Source organism: Solanum stenotomum, chromosome 8 (assembly GCF_019186545.1).
Source record: "Solanum stenotomum isolate F172 chromosome 8, ASM1918654v1, whole genome shotgun sequence".
Taxonomy (NCBI): Eukaryota; Viridiplantae; Streptophyta; class Magnoliopsida; order Solanales; family Solanaceae; genus Solanum; species Solanum stenotomum.
Window position 1 is genome coordinate 58,765,220 of NC_064289.1, and position 19,018 is coordinate 58,784,237.

General features: G+C 34.1%; 2 protein-coding genes across 2 annotated transcripts in view; one reads left to right on the plus strand and one right to left on the minus strand.

Moving 5' to 3' along the window:
* LOC125872449 (glyoxysomal fatty acid beta-oxidation multifunctional protein MFP-a-like) overlaps positions 1-19,018 on the minus strand; it is a 121,213-nt gene that overhangs the window by 3,002 nt on the left and 99,193 nt on the right. The window contains exons 2-13 of the mRNA XM_049553180.1: positions 6,950-7,082; positions 5,827-5,898; positions 5,682-5,747; positions 5,540-5,593; positions 5,097-5,164; positions 4,714-4,795; positions 3,494-3,549; positions 2,744-3,046; positions 2,581-2,667; positions 1,853-2,027; positions 1,642-1,763; positions 30-193 (exon numbers count right to left, since the gene is read on the minus strand). Of these exons, the coding sequence (XP_049409137.1) occupies positions 30-193; positions 1,642-1,763; positions 1,853-2,027; positions 2,581-2,667; positions 2,744-3,046; positions 3,494-3,549; positions 4,714-4,795; positions 5,097-5,164; positions 5,540-5,593; positions 5,682-5,747; positions 5,827-5,898; positions 6,950-7,076 (1,376 nt within the window). The 5' untranslated portion in view covers positions 7,077-7,082. The remainder of the gene's footprint in view (positions 1-29; positions 194-1,641; positions 1,764-1,852; positions 2,028-2,580; positions 2,668-2,743; positions 3,047-3,493; positions 3,550-4,713; positions 4,796-5,096; positions 5,165-5,539; positions 5,594-5,681; positions 5,748-5,826; positions 5,899-6,949; positions 7,083-19,018) is intronic.
* Positions 13,486-18,965, plus strand: LOC125872460 (uncharacterized). Its single transcript, XM_049553192.1, has 4 exons — positions 13,486-13,832; positions 15,243-15,425; positions 17,132-17,373; positions 18,568-18,965. Exons 1-4 carry the CDS (start codon positions 13,548-13,550, stop codon positions 18,812-18,814), a joined length of 957 nt encoding a protein of 318 aa, XP_049409149.1. The 5' UTR covers positions 13,486-13,547; the 3' UTR covers positions 18,815-18,965.

Below are 19,018 nucleotides of genomic sequence, written 5' to 3' on the forward strand. Positions count from 1 at the left end.
TATACTAGGATTGCTTGATTCACCTTTACCTAAAAAAGTGGATCCCAACAATCTCACTACATGGTTTCATCCTTTCTCCAATCAAATCTAAGTTGACTATACAAGTAGTTGAAGCAAAAATGCAGTGAGGAGGGCAACACTCATCCAGATCAGCAAAAAATTGTTGCTTCAAGGAGACAATGTCAGGCACATCCTATTAATCAAGAAGAAGAAACAAATGAGAAGTCTGCATCTGAGTCAATCTGATGATTATCATTGTCATTTCTACAAGTAATCTGCAACAAACATGTATGGTTCCATTTTCTACTCAGTCTTTATGTATCTGGACAACTCGTCCATTTCAGCCTTTCGTGACTCATGATACTCTTGGAACGGCCATTTTTCATGATAAAACATTGACGTGACTACTAGACAAAGATTAACTCAAAGTTAACACCCGAAAGGACTGGATAAAAGACTGCTTCTCAATACGAGATCAGGATGCAGTAAGCACAACTGCCTAGCTGATTTTTAGTTCCAAAGATAAGACAACATGCTGAATTTTTTGTCAAGTAGCTCCCTTTGCAATGAACTAAGATTTTCCTCACCACCAACTCTAAGTGAAGATTTCACTAGGACCGAATCGATTGGCCCAAAAATTCCCAGCATCACTGCAAAGTAAAAGTATCAAGATACTGCCAGGTTCATCGCCAATTTATGTTTCTATATTTCATCCTAAACGTCAGACAGAATATAATAACTTGTGGATAGATAAATCTCTATGAGCTCCAGAGTGACCAAGATCTTCCCAAGGACCAAATAACTACCCAAGACTGTCAAGGTTATCAAAGTACAGCACCAACAACATACCAAGTGTAATCCCACAAAGGGGGTCTGGGGAGGGTAAGATGTACGCAGACCTTACCCTACCTTTGTGGGATAGAAAGGCTGTTTCCGGCAGACCCTCGGAAGGTTATCAATGTATTTTATCAATTATACTAGCATAAAAGAACCCCGTCCTCTGAGTGCTATTTCACAAAACTAAAGGTATAGTAGAGGTTAGACAAACATGTGTTTCAATGTGAAAAAAATACATTGAAACTCACTATTTGATCAGGTCTCAACGTACCATGACGATCATGGTATTTGACTATTCTACATTACTCATCTGAGACTTCTCTGACGTGCCTTCTACTCTCTACCATATTAATGAGAATAATACAGTTTAAAATATTTATTAATTTATGTTTATGCAAAGTACTTTTGAGAAACTTCCTGTTTTACATTTCTATTACATACCAGCATATAGAAGTTCAATATTTTACCATTGGAAATTTGTCTATGAAGCGGTTACTGGTTAGTAACAAAAACTATCTTGAGAAGTTTTGAACTTCTCTTTTAAATCAAAGAGCCCCTGAACTTTTACATGGATTTGGGTCATTAAAACTTTTACATGGATATGGATAAATTTTTTATCGGTTTATGATTATTACTATCTCTAAAAATACGAATCCAGACAAAAGATAACATATATGCTCGTTACGCAGCAGCACACTAGCAAAAACTGTAGCTTCAACTTAGAAAGAAAGGTTAGTGTACAATATATTTGAATTGACCAAGTGATTCAGTGTAATGCTTTTCAAAAATCGTACAACGACCAACCTCTATGACTAGATCCACATCTTTGAAGTTATCATAGCTCAAAACACCCTTTAAAAGCGTACACGCTTTTTTATAATGCTCTTGAGTCATTCTTCCTTCCTTAACACGTCCTTCCAAATTGGCTGGAAAGGAAACAAACATTTTTCAAATGGTAAAACCTTCCTTGAACTAATCTAAGAGTAATTAAGGGGACTACTCAATTACTTCTCACCTTTAACTCTGCCAATGCCATTCTGCAGAGAATTCTGATCTATATACTTCATGATTACATAATAGTTTGCAAGTACCAGCACTGTTGCTATTCCAGAACTCATCAAGCTCCCACCAAGTATAGCAACCTTGTTAATCTTCCTTGGTAGCAGTCCTATATCAGTAATCCCAGGAATCTGAAACAGTAAATGTATAGAACGATCAACAAAGAACACATAGAACAAGAGAATTGCAGCCACAGTAGCAATGTTAAATCATATGGTACAAATGTCAGGAATTGAGCCACAAGAATAGAGAAGAATTAATTGTTATTTGACCTCAAGAATCTCCAAAGCTAGAAAATTGGAAGGACACATTAATTCTGATATGAAAGTGCAATATAAAGCTCAATCTTGATAAATTCTCTACAACGACTTTTCTCCCTTTGAATTTAGAGCATGATGCAGATTATGTTCCTTTGAACCAACAACAAGATTTCTGTTGAGGTTATAACAGTGTTTCATCAAAATAAGGAAATTTAATTTTCTTTTTTCTAAATAAGAGATAAAAGAAGTTTCACTTTCCAATTTAAACAATCCCAGATACATTTACTATATAAATACTCAAGAACACATTACATCTTTTTGAACCTTTGAAGTGCATAGAGAAGAAGTTTCACTTTCCAATTATAAACAATCCCAGATACTTCGATTATATAAACTCTCAAGACCAGGTTAGATCTTTTTGAACCTTTGAAGTGCTTTGTTTCGCAAAGAATACATGCACTAAGCTCCTGCAACTATCAGATTGTCGAAGTTCATGTAAAGCTTCTGCTTCCTGCCAATATAAGACAAGTCATTGCTAATTCCATTTAGCCAACCATAGCAAAGAGAGATCACAAAGAGTATATCACCTTCCATAGTCCATTACGAGGGCCACAAAGAATACCATGTTCAATGACATCAATACAAACCAAGGGATGGATAACATTTGGATTTTGTTTCTGAATCTGAGCTCTGACAGAATTGAGCAATGTCCTAGCTTCTGCCAGAGGTGCTAATCTATCGGTTCTGAAAAGACTGATAGACCATGGTCTTCGACATTCTAATATATCCAAAGCCCATTGACAAGCTGATCCAAGCAACTGATCTGATGGAGATATAGCATCCACTAGGCACATATTGCAAGCTTCGTCTCCACTTATCCGCTTTGACGTCTGGAAAACATTTATAAGGGAACCTACTTAGAGAAATCAGGAAATGAAAGCTCCGAAATGATAAATAGCATTCATCTGAGGGAAGTGATGGCTAATGTTGGTTAGGTGAGATCTGCTTGCTTATGAAAAGTGTCGACTGTCTGGTACTTCACTTCACCATAGTCACACTGCTATTTTAAGCATGGTTATGTTAAATCCTATCTGTTCTCTTGCTTCTTTTCACACTGACAAAGAAATGATCAAAAGGCAGATAAGTCAAGGTAACTTGTTATTCTGCTCAATTTACCCAATTTTTAGCACTATGACAACCCATGACGGAGACTCTGTTACAAGGAAAGACATGTGACAATGTTGAGGCAACTCAACCATATATTGTATTACTAGATATGTTAAGCATGAAAAAGTCCCCCTAAGACCAAAAATAAAAGAGGAATCCAAATAAGGTACCAGAATCATTTCAAGAGCCTTTGGAAGGCCAACCAGCCGAGGAAGTCGTTGTGTTCCTGAGATAAATCAAACTTTAGAATAATAATCACGTATAACTGTTGGCAAAAGCATCATCATTCTGCCTTAGCAACACAAGTTCCAATATGGTCTACAGTATACACCGCATATTTCACATGAAAGATTCTTTTTAAAAGAATGCAATAACAGAAAAGACAGTTGTAGTTCACATAAAAACTTTCTGTGCCAGAGAGAAGGCAAAATAAGGCAGCGTCCAGAAAATAGACTGCGCAATTTGTTTCACATGATTAAAGTGTACCAATATTTTAAAATTGGTCCATGATGTCTCTAAGCATTTAGACATGCTTTAAGGTTACCCAATTATCTTTTATCAGAAAACAGAGGTTTGAGTATTCTTTTAAGGATTCTGCAGCTTGGATCATGCTTACTGTTTAAATACCAAGTGTATGTGATATCATATTATCTTACTTCTTTTTTTGCAGTAAAGTGTACAAAATTTTGGGAATTTTTTCTATTAAGTTAAGAGCAAAAATCATTATTTTGACAAGGGATATGAACTCCCATACAATGCATCATGTGTAGCCAGCAAATACCAGGGTATCTCGATGCAGAGAAATCTCATCCTTCTCAGATTCATTTGGCATGAGAAGACTTTAAACAATAATGTATGTCATGTACATGTCAACCAAAAGTTTTACAGTCTCTTATTCATATGAAGTATGAAATGCAAGCCCCCAAGGCCTAGATCAAGTGGCAAAAGGTGAAGGATTTGCGGCTTAGGTCGCAGGTTCAAGCCCCACACCATGCAAAGCGAAGCCTGGTATTTAAGTGGAGAAGGGTAGAGGGGTGGGCCCATTATCCACCGAGTTTAGAAGGCTGTGATTGGTCCAAAGGGTGGGTCACAAACGGATTTCTCGGTTATCAAAAAAAAAAGTATGAAATGCAACATTTGAAACTAAATGCTCAAAAAGATGGCATTACCAAAATAATGTTAACTAATTTCCAAAATGATAGGGTAATAACTGACCATTTAACACAGTAATATGCAATCTCAAACATCAGAACAACAATACAGGATATCTCAGTTTTTTTTAAGAATGAACAGGACATAAGATTTGCACAATAACTTCGAATGACACCTAGTCATAATGGAAAAGTAAATAAGTAAATAAAAAAATCCAGAAATCTTCTCCTTATGTTACCTCCAAACCCAGGAAGAATCCCATACTGAAGTTCGGGAAGACCTAATTTTGAGGTAGATGTTGATATGCGAGCATGACAAGCCTAACAAATGCATTAGAACATTCGATCAGATTCAATCATAGTTAGTAGAATTGAGGGAACTCATTACACCTCAAAAGTTGTTTATTTCTATCAATAGTTTATCCACATTATTCCTACTAAATAAGTCGTCTAGTCAGTCACATGCTAAATTTTAACAAAATTAAGAGCCTAAAATCTGAGTCTCTAGATACACCAGTGGCCAACCAATTATGTTGTTTCTGCAGAAAAGCCAGAGCAGAACAGAATAGAAGAACACTAACAGAAGCATTTATTAGCCTAAAATAAACTATTACACACTCACTAGTGCAATTTCAAATCCCCCTCCCAACGAAAAACCTTCAACAGCAGCAACAATGGGCTTCCTTGAAGCTGAGATGCAAAAGAAATATGGATTACTATGGTTACCATAAGTCCATGAATAAAACAGAATAAAGGTTATCATAAGACATATACTCTGGGGCCTACTAGTAACAGAGGTTTTTCCCACCGCGAATTAGTGGGAAGTTTGTGCTATAGAAAATGATTTTCCCACTCATTCTCCACCGAACAAGCTTACAGGAAAAATGCATGGTGGGAAACATGTTCTCACTGAAATAATGGGAAACTTCCTAATTTTTTCTGTATGAAAATATTACTATTTTTTCTTTTCTCACATATAAAATCAAAATATTTGTGGGAATAGACCCTGAACATTTTTGGAAATTTTGATGGGAAAATAGAGATTTTTTAGTAGTGAGGGAATACCTTCCAATGTGTCGGTGATAAAGTCAATTGACATAAAGCCAAGTTCTCTATGTGCTGCATAAAAATAGGGCTTCAAATGAGACGAAACTCGTAACTGAGCACTCTGGAGAGAAACAACTAATCAGATGATGATCTTTCTTACTCTTTCTCTGTTGACTTCCGCCAAAAGCTGTTACAACAAATCCTGCTGAGAAGTTTCCTCTTGAACCTGATACATTACAAGTATGTTAATTTTCAACCATTAGAGCAAACTGATCTCAGAAAAATGAGAAAAGACTAAAACATACCAGTTATGACAATTGCCTTCACACTATCTTTATGTATAGCTTCCTCAATCTTCTCTTTCAAGCTCAATAGCACTAAGAATAACAAAATACAGCAAATGAATAATCTAGAAAACCACGGCAACATCATTTTTCACAAGTAAATTTGCCAACAACAACATACCATATGTAATCCCACAAGTGGCGTCCAGGAAGAGTAGAGTATATGCAAACCTTACCCCTACCTCGTGAAGGTAGAGAGGTTGTTTCAGAATAACCCTCGGCTCAAGTGCAGCACATCAAAGTAGTTATGCGAAGGGAAAAGACAATGAAGAAAACATAGTAACTAATAAGGAAAGCACTAGAGAGCATTCCACAAGTAAATTTGCCAACGATAAATAAAGGACCAGCACTTGATCAATCAACTACGCCTCAATCCCAAAATAGTTACCCTTAACCACATAAATCATCTATGTTTATTCTGCTGTATTGACAATTGATATTAAAAAAGAACAGTTGAAGTTGATTTATTTACATTCAGTCACTGAGTAAAGCTAATTAATGCAAAAAGGAGTCCACTGCTACTCCGAAGCAGCTTCAAATCTTCTACAAATATGAAAAGAAAATCTGCGGATGCAACGAATTTGCGGTGTGCCCACTACTTTCCGCTTGAACTACACATATACAATTAAATAATGGCATAAAACATACACAAACACTCAAACTAAGCCTCAGCTAACAAGTAAGCACTCCAACTTTGAGAGTGCACATCTAGACACCTTAAATAGTCTAAGTTGGCAACTAAACACTCCAACTAGTCTCCCGAAACTTAGGTAACACAAAAAATTTGAAGATGTTTAAATGATCATTTTGTAAGTTGAAGAGTTCAACTGACACTATGGAGATGAGTTGAAGTGTCTAGATGTGTATACTTAACATCGGAGTGTTTAATTCTGCTTTTTGGGACAAATTTGAGCATTTGTTTATCTATATGCCTCAAATAATTCCCAAAAAAGTACTATTTCGCACTCATGGGCTCAAAATTCTGATGCGCCGGTGCCAGCATCGACGTGAATTGGATGAATTAGAAGGTAAGCAGATTAAAAGTTGAAGTGATTGGAAGTATTGTTTGAAGAAAAGAAAGTACCGTCAACAGAAAGCAGATTGAGAGGTGGACGATTGATAGTGATAATGGCTACGCCATTTTCTCCGACCTCCGACAGAATTTTCCGGTCCGGCGATTTGCCGTCGTTTGCTCTTTGTTGCTTCTCCATGGATTGCTGCAGTTGTAGTGACGGTAGCTGATATTTTTGTGATAGTAGTCCTCCATTAATTTTTTATTTTTTAAATTAACTTAATATTCAGTTTTCAAGATTATTTTTAAGGTGTTCTTTAATTTTATCCTTTATTAGTTAATATTAGAATTAGTGATTAATTAATATTTAGTTATTTTAATCATAAATTTGACAATAATTAATAAGGATAAAAATGAGAAATTAAATTAAATTAAATTTATGTCTTAATCTACTTTTTTGAAAAGGTGTAAAACACCTCAAAAATTAACTTAATATGAATGAAGGAAGTATTGTTTAATGAATATACCGTAAGTATATATTAACTTCAAAAAATATGACATAATACATAAAGGGAAAATTTCATAAATGACTATAGTAGGAAATATAATAGGTCTCCTTAACTATAGTTTGGCTATTTACATATCATAGCTATAGTTTAAATAGCTACTATTATTTTTATTTGTACATTTCGAACTTATTCAATCGTTTATACAAATACGATTTCGTTAATTGTGTAACTAATCAATCGGTAATTAAGGAGAATATTAATATCATAATTTAAGATCATTAAGTTTAATTGGAATATGTTACCTAATAGGTTTCCTTCTTCTTCAGGAAACACCGAATCTTCATTAAATTAATTCTATCAAAGCTCTTCAGAAATAGAACGGAAACAAGTGATTTTTCTTGTGGCTTGAAAAACGTAAGGTAAACACAACAATCTTTACAGTAAGAGTTGTATAATATTTTGAATTCATTCAAAATCTGTATTTGATGTATTAATTGGTTGTTTTATGTTTAATTTACATTGTTGTTGTGTTATACAAGTCGTTTAATTTGATCGATGTATAATGGTATATGATTAAATCAGATCTGCATTGCACGATTCATATGTCTTGAAGGTCGTCAAAAAGTATGCACAACTCATACCAATGTATCTATCAATGCCTAGATTCTACGCAAAAAGAGGTTTGGATGTATCTGTGCACCCTAAGTACAAATCCCACTATGATTTGGATTCATTTGATAATGAGTATGCAAAAGACATACCTCAACAACTAGAAGGCAGTCTGTAAGCATTTTTGTATCGATTTATCTTTGATTTATACAACATTAGAAAACATCTAATAAGATATTTTACTTTTTTATATAGGGATTGTGGTGTTTTTGTATCGTCTTATGCGGAGTATTTGAGCTACGGTAATGATATTCCGACAAATCCTTTTGATACAGAGTCAATGCGCATCAGATACGCTACACTTTTGTGGGATTATGTGAACAGAAAGATTCAATTTGATGCAATTAGCGACAGTGAAGCTCCACAAAAGCCTACCAGAAAATCGTTCAGATGTTGACAGTAGTGAAAGAATCACAATCCATTAACATATTTTAGTTCATGTCCTCAACTTTTTGTTTTATCTAAACATGTTTAGAATTTTTGGGATTTTTTTTAATTGTTTTCCGTTATATTGTAAGGAAATATTTGTCTATTCAAAGTTTTATCCAAAGTTGTATAGTAAGTTGTCGAAAATTAGTCAATATATACATTTGTAGACTTAAAATATACACTGAACTGTATAAAATATATAAATGTATAAAATTAGTTATTATACACAGTTGCTCACTTAAAATACATAAATATTTGTATAAAATTTGTTTAATGTATAGTTCAACCAGTAACATATACAAATTTATACAAGTAATTGTAAATTACTCGATTATACCCATTTGTTGACTTAAAATACATAACGACTTGTATAAAATTTATATAATATAGAGTTCACGCCGTAAATTATACAAACTGATATAACTGATCAAAAATTACTCAATTATATACATTTGTTGACTTAAAATATATAACGAATTGTATAAAATCTGTATAATGTATAGTACACAACTTAGCATATACAAACTGCTATAACTAGTCGCAACTTAGTCAATTATACACATTTGTTGATTTAAAATACATAACGATTTGTATAAAATTTATATAATATAGAGTTCACGTTGTAACTTATACAAACTGCTATAACTAATAAAAATTACTCAATTATATACATTTGTTGACTTACAATACATAACGAATTGTATAAAATCTGTATAATGTATATACAAATTGTTATAACTAGTTTCAAATTACTCAATTATACACATTTGTTGACTTGACGAATTGTATAAAATTTATATAAGTTTTAAAGAATTTCTCAAATATACAAATTTATATAAGTTATAAACGTTTTCATTTGTATAAACGTTCTCATTTATAGAAATTTGTTGACTTAAATTTCATAACGACTTGTATAAAATCTGTAGAATACATAGAGTTCAATTTGTATACATATACAAACTTATCACATTCAGTGTTAATCAATTGTAGCTTGGAAACTGAATCCTTTCCTTCAAAATACAAATCAAGCAATTTGTTGGGTTGTTCAGTGTCAAATATAAAACTTGTCAAATCATCATTGCACTTCAATCCGGTTATAAGTGAAATCTCTCTACGGGTGAAATGCAATGTTGTGCCATTGACATGTACCAAAGATTGATCTTTTGAACTATCCTTCAACTCAAGTCTCATTAAGCACCTAAAAATATGTGCTTGAACATTGCACTTGTGCATTGAAGTCAACTGAGCAAAACATTATATTTCACAAAAGCGCTTAAGTTGATCTTCAGAAAGTTTCTTGGCCAGATCCTCTATTACATCCACATTCGTATAACATTGCATGTGTGGGGCTTCTCTTGGACCTTCATTGACCATAAATTGAACTCCCTAATAAACATCATTAACTTCTTTAGGCAAATAATTGTATTTGTATAACTAACTCAGTTCAATTTGTATATCTGTAACATTACAAATAACACCATTGATTATTTATACATCTGTTGGTTCTTGATAATGTAATATATACAAATTACTGAACTAACAATCCATCTATTGTGTGCTATACAAGTTAAATTGCCCATATACAAATCGAAGAAAAAAAATCAAAAATAGGGTAATACCTCAAAATCTTATGCTTCCTCTTTGTCCATTGCAACATAATTATCTTCTCCACTCATTTTTGAGTCATTTTTACTAGAAGATGTTTCTTCTAATTTTCTTTTTTTTAGATTTGGCAATAGAACCTGCAATTGCTTCAAAGTCTTGAGTAAAACCCAATGAAAAAGATGAATTTTGTACAAATTCAATTGCATGCAAATGTATACCTTTAGTGATTCTCTTTGATGGAGATTGTCCCTCCATGACTACATTGGTAGGGATTACTATTCCAATCGATTACAACTTTTGGTTGAAGAATTGTGAAGAAGTTGGGAAAAACGAAAAATTATACAAATACAAAATAATAAAACTGATGAAGGTATAAAAAATAAAATAAAAAAATTACCTGGAATTGAATTTGAAAGAGGATTAATTTTAATTTTTCAAATTTTGAATTTGATTTGGTTGAGAGATTTGTGGGGATTGAGGGGTTTATGGTGGTTGAGAGAATTAAGGAGACAATTCGGCAAAAGTGGAAGAAAGATATTGAGTGCAAGTTTGTATAAAAGGGCATTTGGGATTCCCATGCCCAATACAAATAAAAAGTGGACCCATTATAGCCATTTTCTAAACAATAACCCTTTTATATAATTAATTTGAACTATAGTCGTATAGCATAATTTAGTAGTAAAGGTTAGCTTAGTTATATAATTATATCATACATAAATAATTCTATCTTATTTCACATTTATGCCCTTCAATTATAATTGTGCACAAATAAACACTTAAATTTGTATAAAGGTAAACAGGTAGACACATGACTCCTACGTGACATAATACACTAAGAACACCACATATGACACAAAATGTCATGTAGGATATCATGTAGGACACATGTGTCTATTTGTTCAACTTTATAAAAGTTCAAGTCTCTACTTGTGCACATCCAAAGTTCAAAGGCATAAATATAAGTTTTTTTAAAAAAAATTTAAATGTTGGGTGTTGCCCCTTTTATTGAAAGCTAAAAAGAAATGACCCAAGCCCAAAATGGCCCAGGTCCAATAACAAACAACCAAACAAAGAGCCAAAAAAAAAGAAAAGGAAAGAACAGAAGCAAATCTCAGACATCACAGCTAAGGCAACGTCTTCTTCCTCAGCTGCCCTCATCAACTTTCCTAAAAAATGGCCACAAAAACTTCAATTTCCGCTGAATCAGTATTATTGAGCTTGAGTGAATTCCACTTGGACACTTAACCTCTCACAAGTGCCATGAAATCGATCTCCTTGAAGACTTCTTCAGCTCACAATGGGTTATTGGACATATTTATGTTGCTTCTTACTTTTACCATGTTCTCCCCACTTTGGTCATGACTACCTCTCATCTCTTCTTCTCTGTCTCGATCATACTTGTCATGCTTAAAGTTTGTCAAAGCTTTAGCCTATGTGATGGATTCATCAATAGTTCTAACCTATGGATGTTCTAACTCCGTTTTGACCCAATTTTACCGCTGATCCATGAAGTGGTAATATATATTTATCTATGTGGTTGAAAATATGAAGTATGAGAGTGGTGAACTCTTTCACATATACTTATATGTTGTATGTCTAGTTCAACTCCCTAAATATGCACTTCGCCTCATAGATAATGTTGTTGGGAAAGAAGGTCTTCATGAACTTGGCTCAAAATTGTTTTCAAGTGTTAATGGTGCAAAGTCCCTTCCATATTTTAGATTCCTTTTGCTTCCACCGTAGCATGACCATCTCCGAGAGGTATAACATAACAGTATCGATCTTGTTCTCGTCGCTCTTCACCCATTGGACTTGAAGTAATTCTCCAAATGTCAAAGGAAATTTTCCACATCTTACGTGTCACGAGCACCATTGAACACCTATGGCTTGTGAGCTTCAACTTTGACTTTCCTATCTCCATTGGACGATGGAAATCCTCCAGCTTCAATTCCCCCCTTGAGCACTTTTATCTTGGCCTTCATGTTTCAATTGTGCTTAATGCATTCATGGGCCGACACTCCAAGAGGTGAATATTGTTTCCTTCATCTCATATTTCACATGCTTACGCACCTTCAACTCTTTGTAGATGCCCTCAAGAGTCTTAAACTTGTCATTGATGCTGCTCAAGCGTTTGCCTAAAATCTCCACAGTATGTCTTGTCATATCAACTCTTGCAATCCATCACATTCCAAGTGTAATATCTACGAGATGCTCCCCACGTTCATCATCATTCGCCTCAATGACCGAATGTGAGTGGGATATTAGTGCTTCGCTTGATGTCGGGGCGTACAATAATTTCTCATTATTCTTAAGATTCATCCTCCTTTTTTTGCGTTTCATTCCACTATCCTACTCGACGTTGATGGTGATAGCAGCATTGATGTCTCTCTTATTAGTCATTCTCAAAGTATCAACTTTTGCTCTGATATCACTTTATCGCTGACTTAGATTCACTAAGCATATCATGCAACACTTGACAACTCACTCACGAGTCTTTCAGGAACTTTCAAGCTCACGTAAGTATTTTAATACTAAATCGCTAAGAGAATGAAAAAAGACACAAAAGAATTGATTAAAAAGTTTTTGTATTACTCAAGATTTGGAAGATTTACTTTTCTTGCTTGATTAATTTACAAATGAATGTCCCTCTATTCATACTACTAACTCGGGAAATAACATGTATATACTCCCTCCGTTCCATTTTATGTGACACTTTTCGAATTTTGAGATTCAAACAAGTTTAACTTTGACTGTAAATTTTTCATAGATCATTTAGACATTTTGAATTATCAATTATTGTGACTTATAGTACTTTTTAGTTTTTACGTAATTTACAAATATATAAATTTCATTTCAAAAAAATTAAAGATTTCATGCATAAATTTTTGATCAAATTTAAACGATTTGATTCTCGAAAAATGAAAAGTGTCACATAAATTGAGACAAAAGGAGTAATAATTATCATGTAAAAAATGTCTCATTATAGAATACTCTACACTACTAGATTGTTCTTTGAATTTTCCATGTAAATCCATGAAATTCTAACGTCTTCTAAGAAAATACTCCACGTATCTCAAGAATATTTCATTAAGAATTATTCTTCTTTCTTCTTATGTAAGCATTCCACATGAGAAACTTTATCACATTAACATGGCATTTACGTGATGCTTATGTGGCGTGATGACGTGGTGGATAGTTGTACTTGACTAAATTTATCATGTAAATCCCTTAGTCAAGCCGGAGCCACTCAAATCATCTAACTCAACGTTACCCAATGCTAATTTGAATTAGTTGATTTTCAATACAAACACGGCACACCTAACGAGAAAATAAAAAATAAAGTTGCATAACAAACTTCATTTTCTTGAACAATTCAAAAAAGGCAATACTAGTATATATCATTTTGTTCATCACCTCTGCCAAAAACAAAAAGAAAGCGCATACACAAAGAACCAGCCATGGAGAATATACAGCACAAAAATCTCTCTGTAAACGGCATAAATATGCACGTAGCTGAAATTGGTGAAGGCCCATCAACAATACTATTCCTCCATGGTTTCCCTGAACTCTGGTATACATGGCGTCACCAACTGATTTCACTTTCATCCAAAGGTTACCGCGCAATAGCTCCAGATCTACGTGGCTATGGCGATACAGATTCTCCTCCTTCTCCTTCTAGCTATACCGTTTTTCATATTGTTGGTGACCTTATTGCCCTTCTAGATGCTCTGGGTCTCGATCAGGTTATAGGCGAATCTAGAATTTAAATTAATATATTTGATAGTGGGTTTACAAAGTTAGTGATATGTATAGTTTGAGTAATTACATGGAAATATAGGATTTAGTGAAAGTTAGTGCACTACTTAGTTCTCGTTTAGCAATAGAAACTTGACGTTTGAGTTTATGATGTTGTGATTTTTGATACTTGAAGTTGTGTTTGAACATGTATTTAAATGTCCTACACTGCATTCTACATGGCCCCCTACGTGTATTATGTCACATAGAACGTGTATGACTACTCGTTCAATTTTATACGGGTTTAAGTGTCTACTTGTGTGATTCCAAAGTCGGAGGACATAGAGGTCACTTCAGACCAAGTTAAATGGCATATTTATGTACCATGCCTAAAAATAAAGTTCCCCTTTAGTAGAGTTCTGCATATCTACGTGTATAGTATAGTTCGAGTAATTACAGGACAATCTAGGATTTACATACTGTGGTGCACAAGTCAACTAAATATATATGGACAGTGGATACATTAGCTAATGGATATACTGTATAGATAATTTTGTATTTTTTGTTTAACTTTTTTATGTATTTAAGTTAGGTAGTTAACCTGTTATAGTAGGTTAGTCAGCATTTTTTCTAGGTTGTTAATTGATGTTAATTATTGCTTATCACTCTGAAAAAAATGCTTATCAAGGTAAGAAGGTGAGTTATTCCATTTCTTTGATGCATACAAACTTTTTCAGAGTCTGCTTTCACATTTGCCTGAGCGTCAAATATCGATGAGATAATTCATCTTCAAATATGATTCTCTCTATTTGCCACCTAAAGCGAGTGTTTTGTGTCATTGAACAAATGATTGTACAGGAAGGAACTAGATAGATTAGAGAGAGAAAAAAGATGATAATGATAAATTATTAAAGTAAGGGTATAAGCAGGGGCTTCTAGCGGGGTGGCTTTTCTAGATGTTCCAGATTTAAGCCTCCAACTCTATGTTATAGCCTTCACGAGTCACATAGGCACTCCTACCAAGTAGAATAGTTATGATATTTCCATCAAGTCAAACTCTAAGGGATATTATGTTGAACGAATCGCATCGACTTGACTGGCATGATAGATGGATTGGTAGTTTGTGTTATTTTCAGTTAGGACCTTGTCTCCTTTTCATCTATGTTACTCGGACTCTTCAAAAATGTCTCGGATTCTCCAAAAGTAGTGTAATTTTGGAGAATCCAATACGGGTGCGGCATCAAAAGTGAAGAGTCCGCGCAACTTAGCTTTTCATTATCTTCCACTCTCTTTGTAATTTGCCCGTAATTATGTTAATAAGTGACTGATTGTATAATGATTAGTGCATAGTTGGAGTTCCAAACAGTGGATGCACATGCATTTTTTACTTAAATTTTTTATTTGCCTCTATGAATTAGGTGTTCCTTGTTGGACATGATTGGGGTGCTGTTATAGCTTGGCATGTATGCCTTTTGCGACCTGATAGGATCAAAGCACTGGTTAATATGAGCGTTGTCTTCCACCCCAGGAACCCCAAGAGAAAGCCTATTGAATCTATGCGTGCTGTCCTCGGGGATGATTACTATATTTGCAGATTTCAGGTTTCTTCCAGCATCCTTCTCTCCTTTGTTTTTCTTCTATCAACTGTTGCATTATTTTCCTTTAACTCCATTAATTTCAGCTTGGATAAAGGAGGGGATGCTAAGTTGAATGGAGACTAGAAATAGTCTAATAGAGGAAACTATATGTAGCTGATTCACGTAGGGGGCCTCAATTAAAAATTGTCTGAAATAGTTTAAGCTAGCATTTGACCCATAGATTTTGAGAGAAGTTTTTAAAAAATTATCTTTAAATATCTGACCATGAAATTTATCAGATTTTTTGAGAAAGAAAAAAAAAATCTGATAAATTTCATGGTCGGATATTTATCAGATTTTGAAAATCTGATCTTCAAATATTTTCAAGTTTCTTTGGGTTTTTGGGACTTCCACTTACAAAACTTAAAAAAAAATCAAGTAATATGCATGTCCAAATATAACTTCAATTTTCAAAAATCACAACTTCGAAAACTCAATTTTTCAAGTTTCAACTTCAAAATCCATGGCCAAAACGGGAGCTAAGGATTCATATAGCTGCCTGCAACTAATTACGGATTGAAGAGATTTTTTTATGATCTTCCTTACTGCATGCACTTACGGATAAAGTCAAGATTTTGGTGATATCATTGCTTCCAATTATTTTGTGTCAAGTAACTTTTGTGGAAATTCAGTGTTCGAGTTGTATTGAGTGATCATATAGGTTATGCTGTTCTGGGACTTCAAATATGTGATATCTGGCATAAGGTTTCTGAATTTGCTGTCTGCTTTCTGTTTCAATATACTCTCATTCTTTTGCCTTTTTGTAAGCTATGTTATTACTCCTTCTGTTTCAATTTGTTTGAATAGTTTTGACTTGACATGAAGTTTAAGAAAGTAAGAAAGACTTTTAAATTTTGTGGTCTAAAACTAAATTAGAATGTACCAAAATGCTCTTTAATCTTGTGGTGTTAAACATGCCATTTGGAAAATTGGAACTAAAGAGTTGCCAAGAAGGAAGGAAGCATTGTTTTTTAAACAAACTAAAAAGGAAAGTAAGAGTCCATGCTTATGATTATTGTCCAGAAGTAGTTGTTGATGCAATTTTCCACTGCACTGTGCACAAAATTTAAGCATTGGGCTGGTCAAGACGTAAAAGACACTCATCTTACTCTGTTTCTTGAATTGTAACTTAGATCCACACCATGATAAAATACTACCCTCATGATTTGACCGTGTCCCTTAGATTTGATAAAAGTACTCATTAGTGTCCCAGTTCTCACCATTCAGCTTTGTTCTAAACATTTGTTAAATATTTTCTCAATTACAATCCTATCGTGATTTTGATTGCTTAATCCAAGTAAATTATTTTCTTTTTTTGTATGCTTATATAGGAAACTGAGAAGAACAGAAACTTTTTTCACTTGTATTTGTGTAAAAAGAACATCCTATTTGCATAGGTAGTTCGCAAATTCTTTGGGAAGCTCAGTGCCAGGAACTTATACTTCTTTGGCACCATCTTGTTGTGTAGAATTTTTATGACTTTGATTTATCATTTGAAGAAAAGGCTCTTATGTTAAAGTTAAATCATAAAAACAAAAGAAAAACCCAGCTGTTACAAATTTGATGAATTCCAATGGTTTTCATGTGCTATTGAGATTTCTTCCTTATTGCTGAAGATGTTATTTAATCATCGCTGCTGAAAACACCCTTTCAAATGTGTTGTTTCTTAGGAATATGGAGAGGCAGAAGAGGAGTTTGCTCGTGTTGATACCGCAAGACTAATCGCGAAATTTTTAACATCACGCAATCCAGCTCCTCTTCGTGTGCCTAAAGAGAAAGGATTTGGGGGTTCACCTCATACTCCCATTACATTGCCATCGTGGTTGTCAGAAGAGGATGTCAACTACTATGCCAACAAGTTCAGACAGTCAGGTTTTACTGGTGGATTAAACTACTATCGAGCTATGGACCTGTGAGTTGCCTAATCATTTTCTTCACCAAATGACCTATTTGTTCAAGAACTCTTAATTTTATTTTTTGCTCAAATTTTTTATGGTATTGTTTCTAAATAAGAACTATGAATTGTTCGGGGTAAAATGTATTAAGTGAGAACTAATCTTTGTCCTCTTGGTAAATAGCTCAACATTTAACCAAGTGCAACATTTAGCCTTTTTGTAGCATGAGTGTCAGTAGACAATATTATGCTGATTTTAGAAAGTATATACATTAAATACCTAGTTTTATGGAGAGATCACGGGTTCACGTGCCCCATATTTTAGCCTTTAAATTCACCCTTGGATATCATGGATCAACCTAATAGTTTTATGTTCTGATACCTGTTTATAAGCAAATGTTACTTAACGAGGTCGATGCAACCTAATATACTCACTTCAACTGAACCTGGTATCTTCAACATGCAACATAGAGATACATGTGTATAAGAGACTTAAATTTTCAAGGCATATTACATAAATATGTCATTTAACTTGGCATCAACTCACATTTATGTCCTCCAACTTTGGGTATGCACAAGTACACTTAAACTTGTATAAAGTTGAACAAATAGACACACGCGACATACGTGGCATGGTATCCTACGTGTATTATGCCACGTTAGACTCATGTGTTTACTTGTTCAACTTTGTACAAGTCTAAGTGTTTACTTATGCACAGCCAAAGTTAGAGGGCATCAATGTGAAATGAGGCCAAGTTAAAGGGCACATCTATGTATTATACCAAAAATTCAACATATACTAATTACTAAATTCTGAACTCAAAATTTCAAAAGTAACAATACGTCCAGTGCTAAGAACTTCAAAAGTTGAATTCATCATGTTCAAATCTTGGATCTGCCTCTAGTTGCTTTAACTCTAATACTCTTAGGAGTTGTTTGATTACAAGGATGGGATAGACAAGGATATCCCATGGGATTAGTTATCTCACCCTCTATACTTTAGCTAATCCCACAGTTTTAATGGTTCCCGGGACTAATTAATAGCCATAACCAAACATGGGATAAAATAATCCCTCATTTTATCCTAGGATTGTTATCCTTTATCCCACCAACCAAACAACCCCATAAGTCTTTTATGTATACAATTATATATGATGCATGTTAGCTGTTTGTGTGGCCATTTTATTTTTGTTATATTTTTAACTGTTGCAGAAACTGGGAGCTGACCGCGCCATGGACCGGTGTACAAATAAAGGTCCCCGTTAAGTTCATCATAGGGGATGTGGACCTAACTTACAATACACCTGGTGTTAAGGAATATATCCACAAAGGTGGGTTCCAAAAAATGGTGCCATTCTTGCAAGAAGTAGTTATCATGGAAGGAGTTGCACACTTCATCAACCAAGAAAGACCAGAAGAAATTAATGACCACATATATGACTTTTTTCAAAAGTTCTAAGGTGTGTCTATTTTTATCATGGATTGCTTTGTTGCTTTATATCTTTTTTCAAGTCTTTTTATGTGTGGAATAAAGGGCACAGGGTCTATCGGAAACAGCCTCTCTACCCCAAAAGGTAGATAGGTTTGCATTCATCCTACCCTCCTCATACCCAACTTGTGAATTACACTTGATATGTTGTTACTAGAATATAAGACGAGTTTA

Coding starts and splice junctions, on each gene's coding strand:
- LOC125872460 (XM_049553192.1), top strand. CDS start 13,548: ATGGAGAATATACAGCACAAAAATCTCTCTGTAAACGGCATAAATATG. Junction 15,426..17,131: donor ACTATATTTGCAGATTTCAG/GTTTCTTCCAGC, acceptor GTTGTTTCTTAG/GAATATGGAGAGGCAGAAGA. Junction 17,374..18,567: donor TACTATCGAGCTATGGACCT/GTGAGTTGCCTA, acceptor TAACTGTTGCAG/AAACTGGGAGCTGACCGCGC.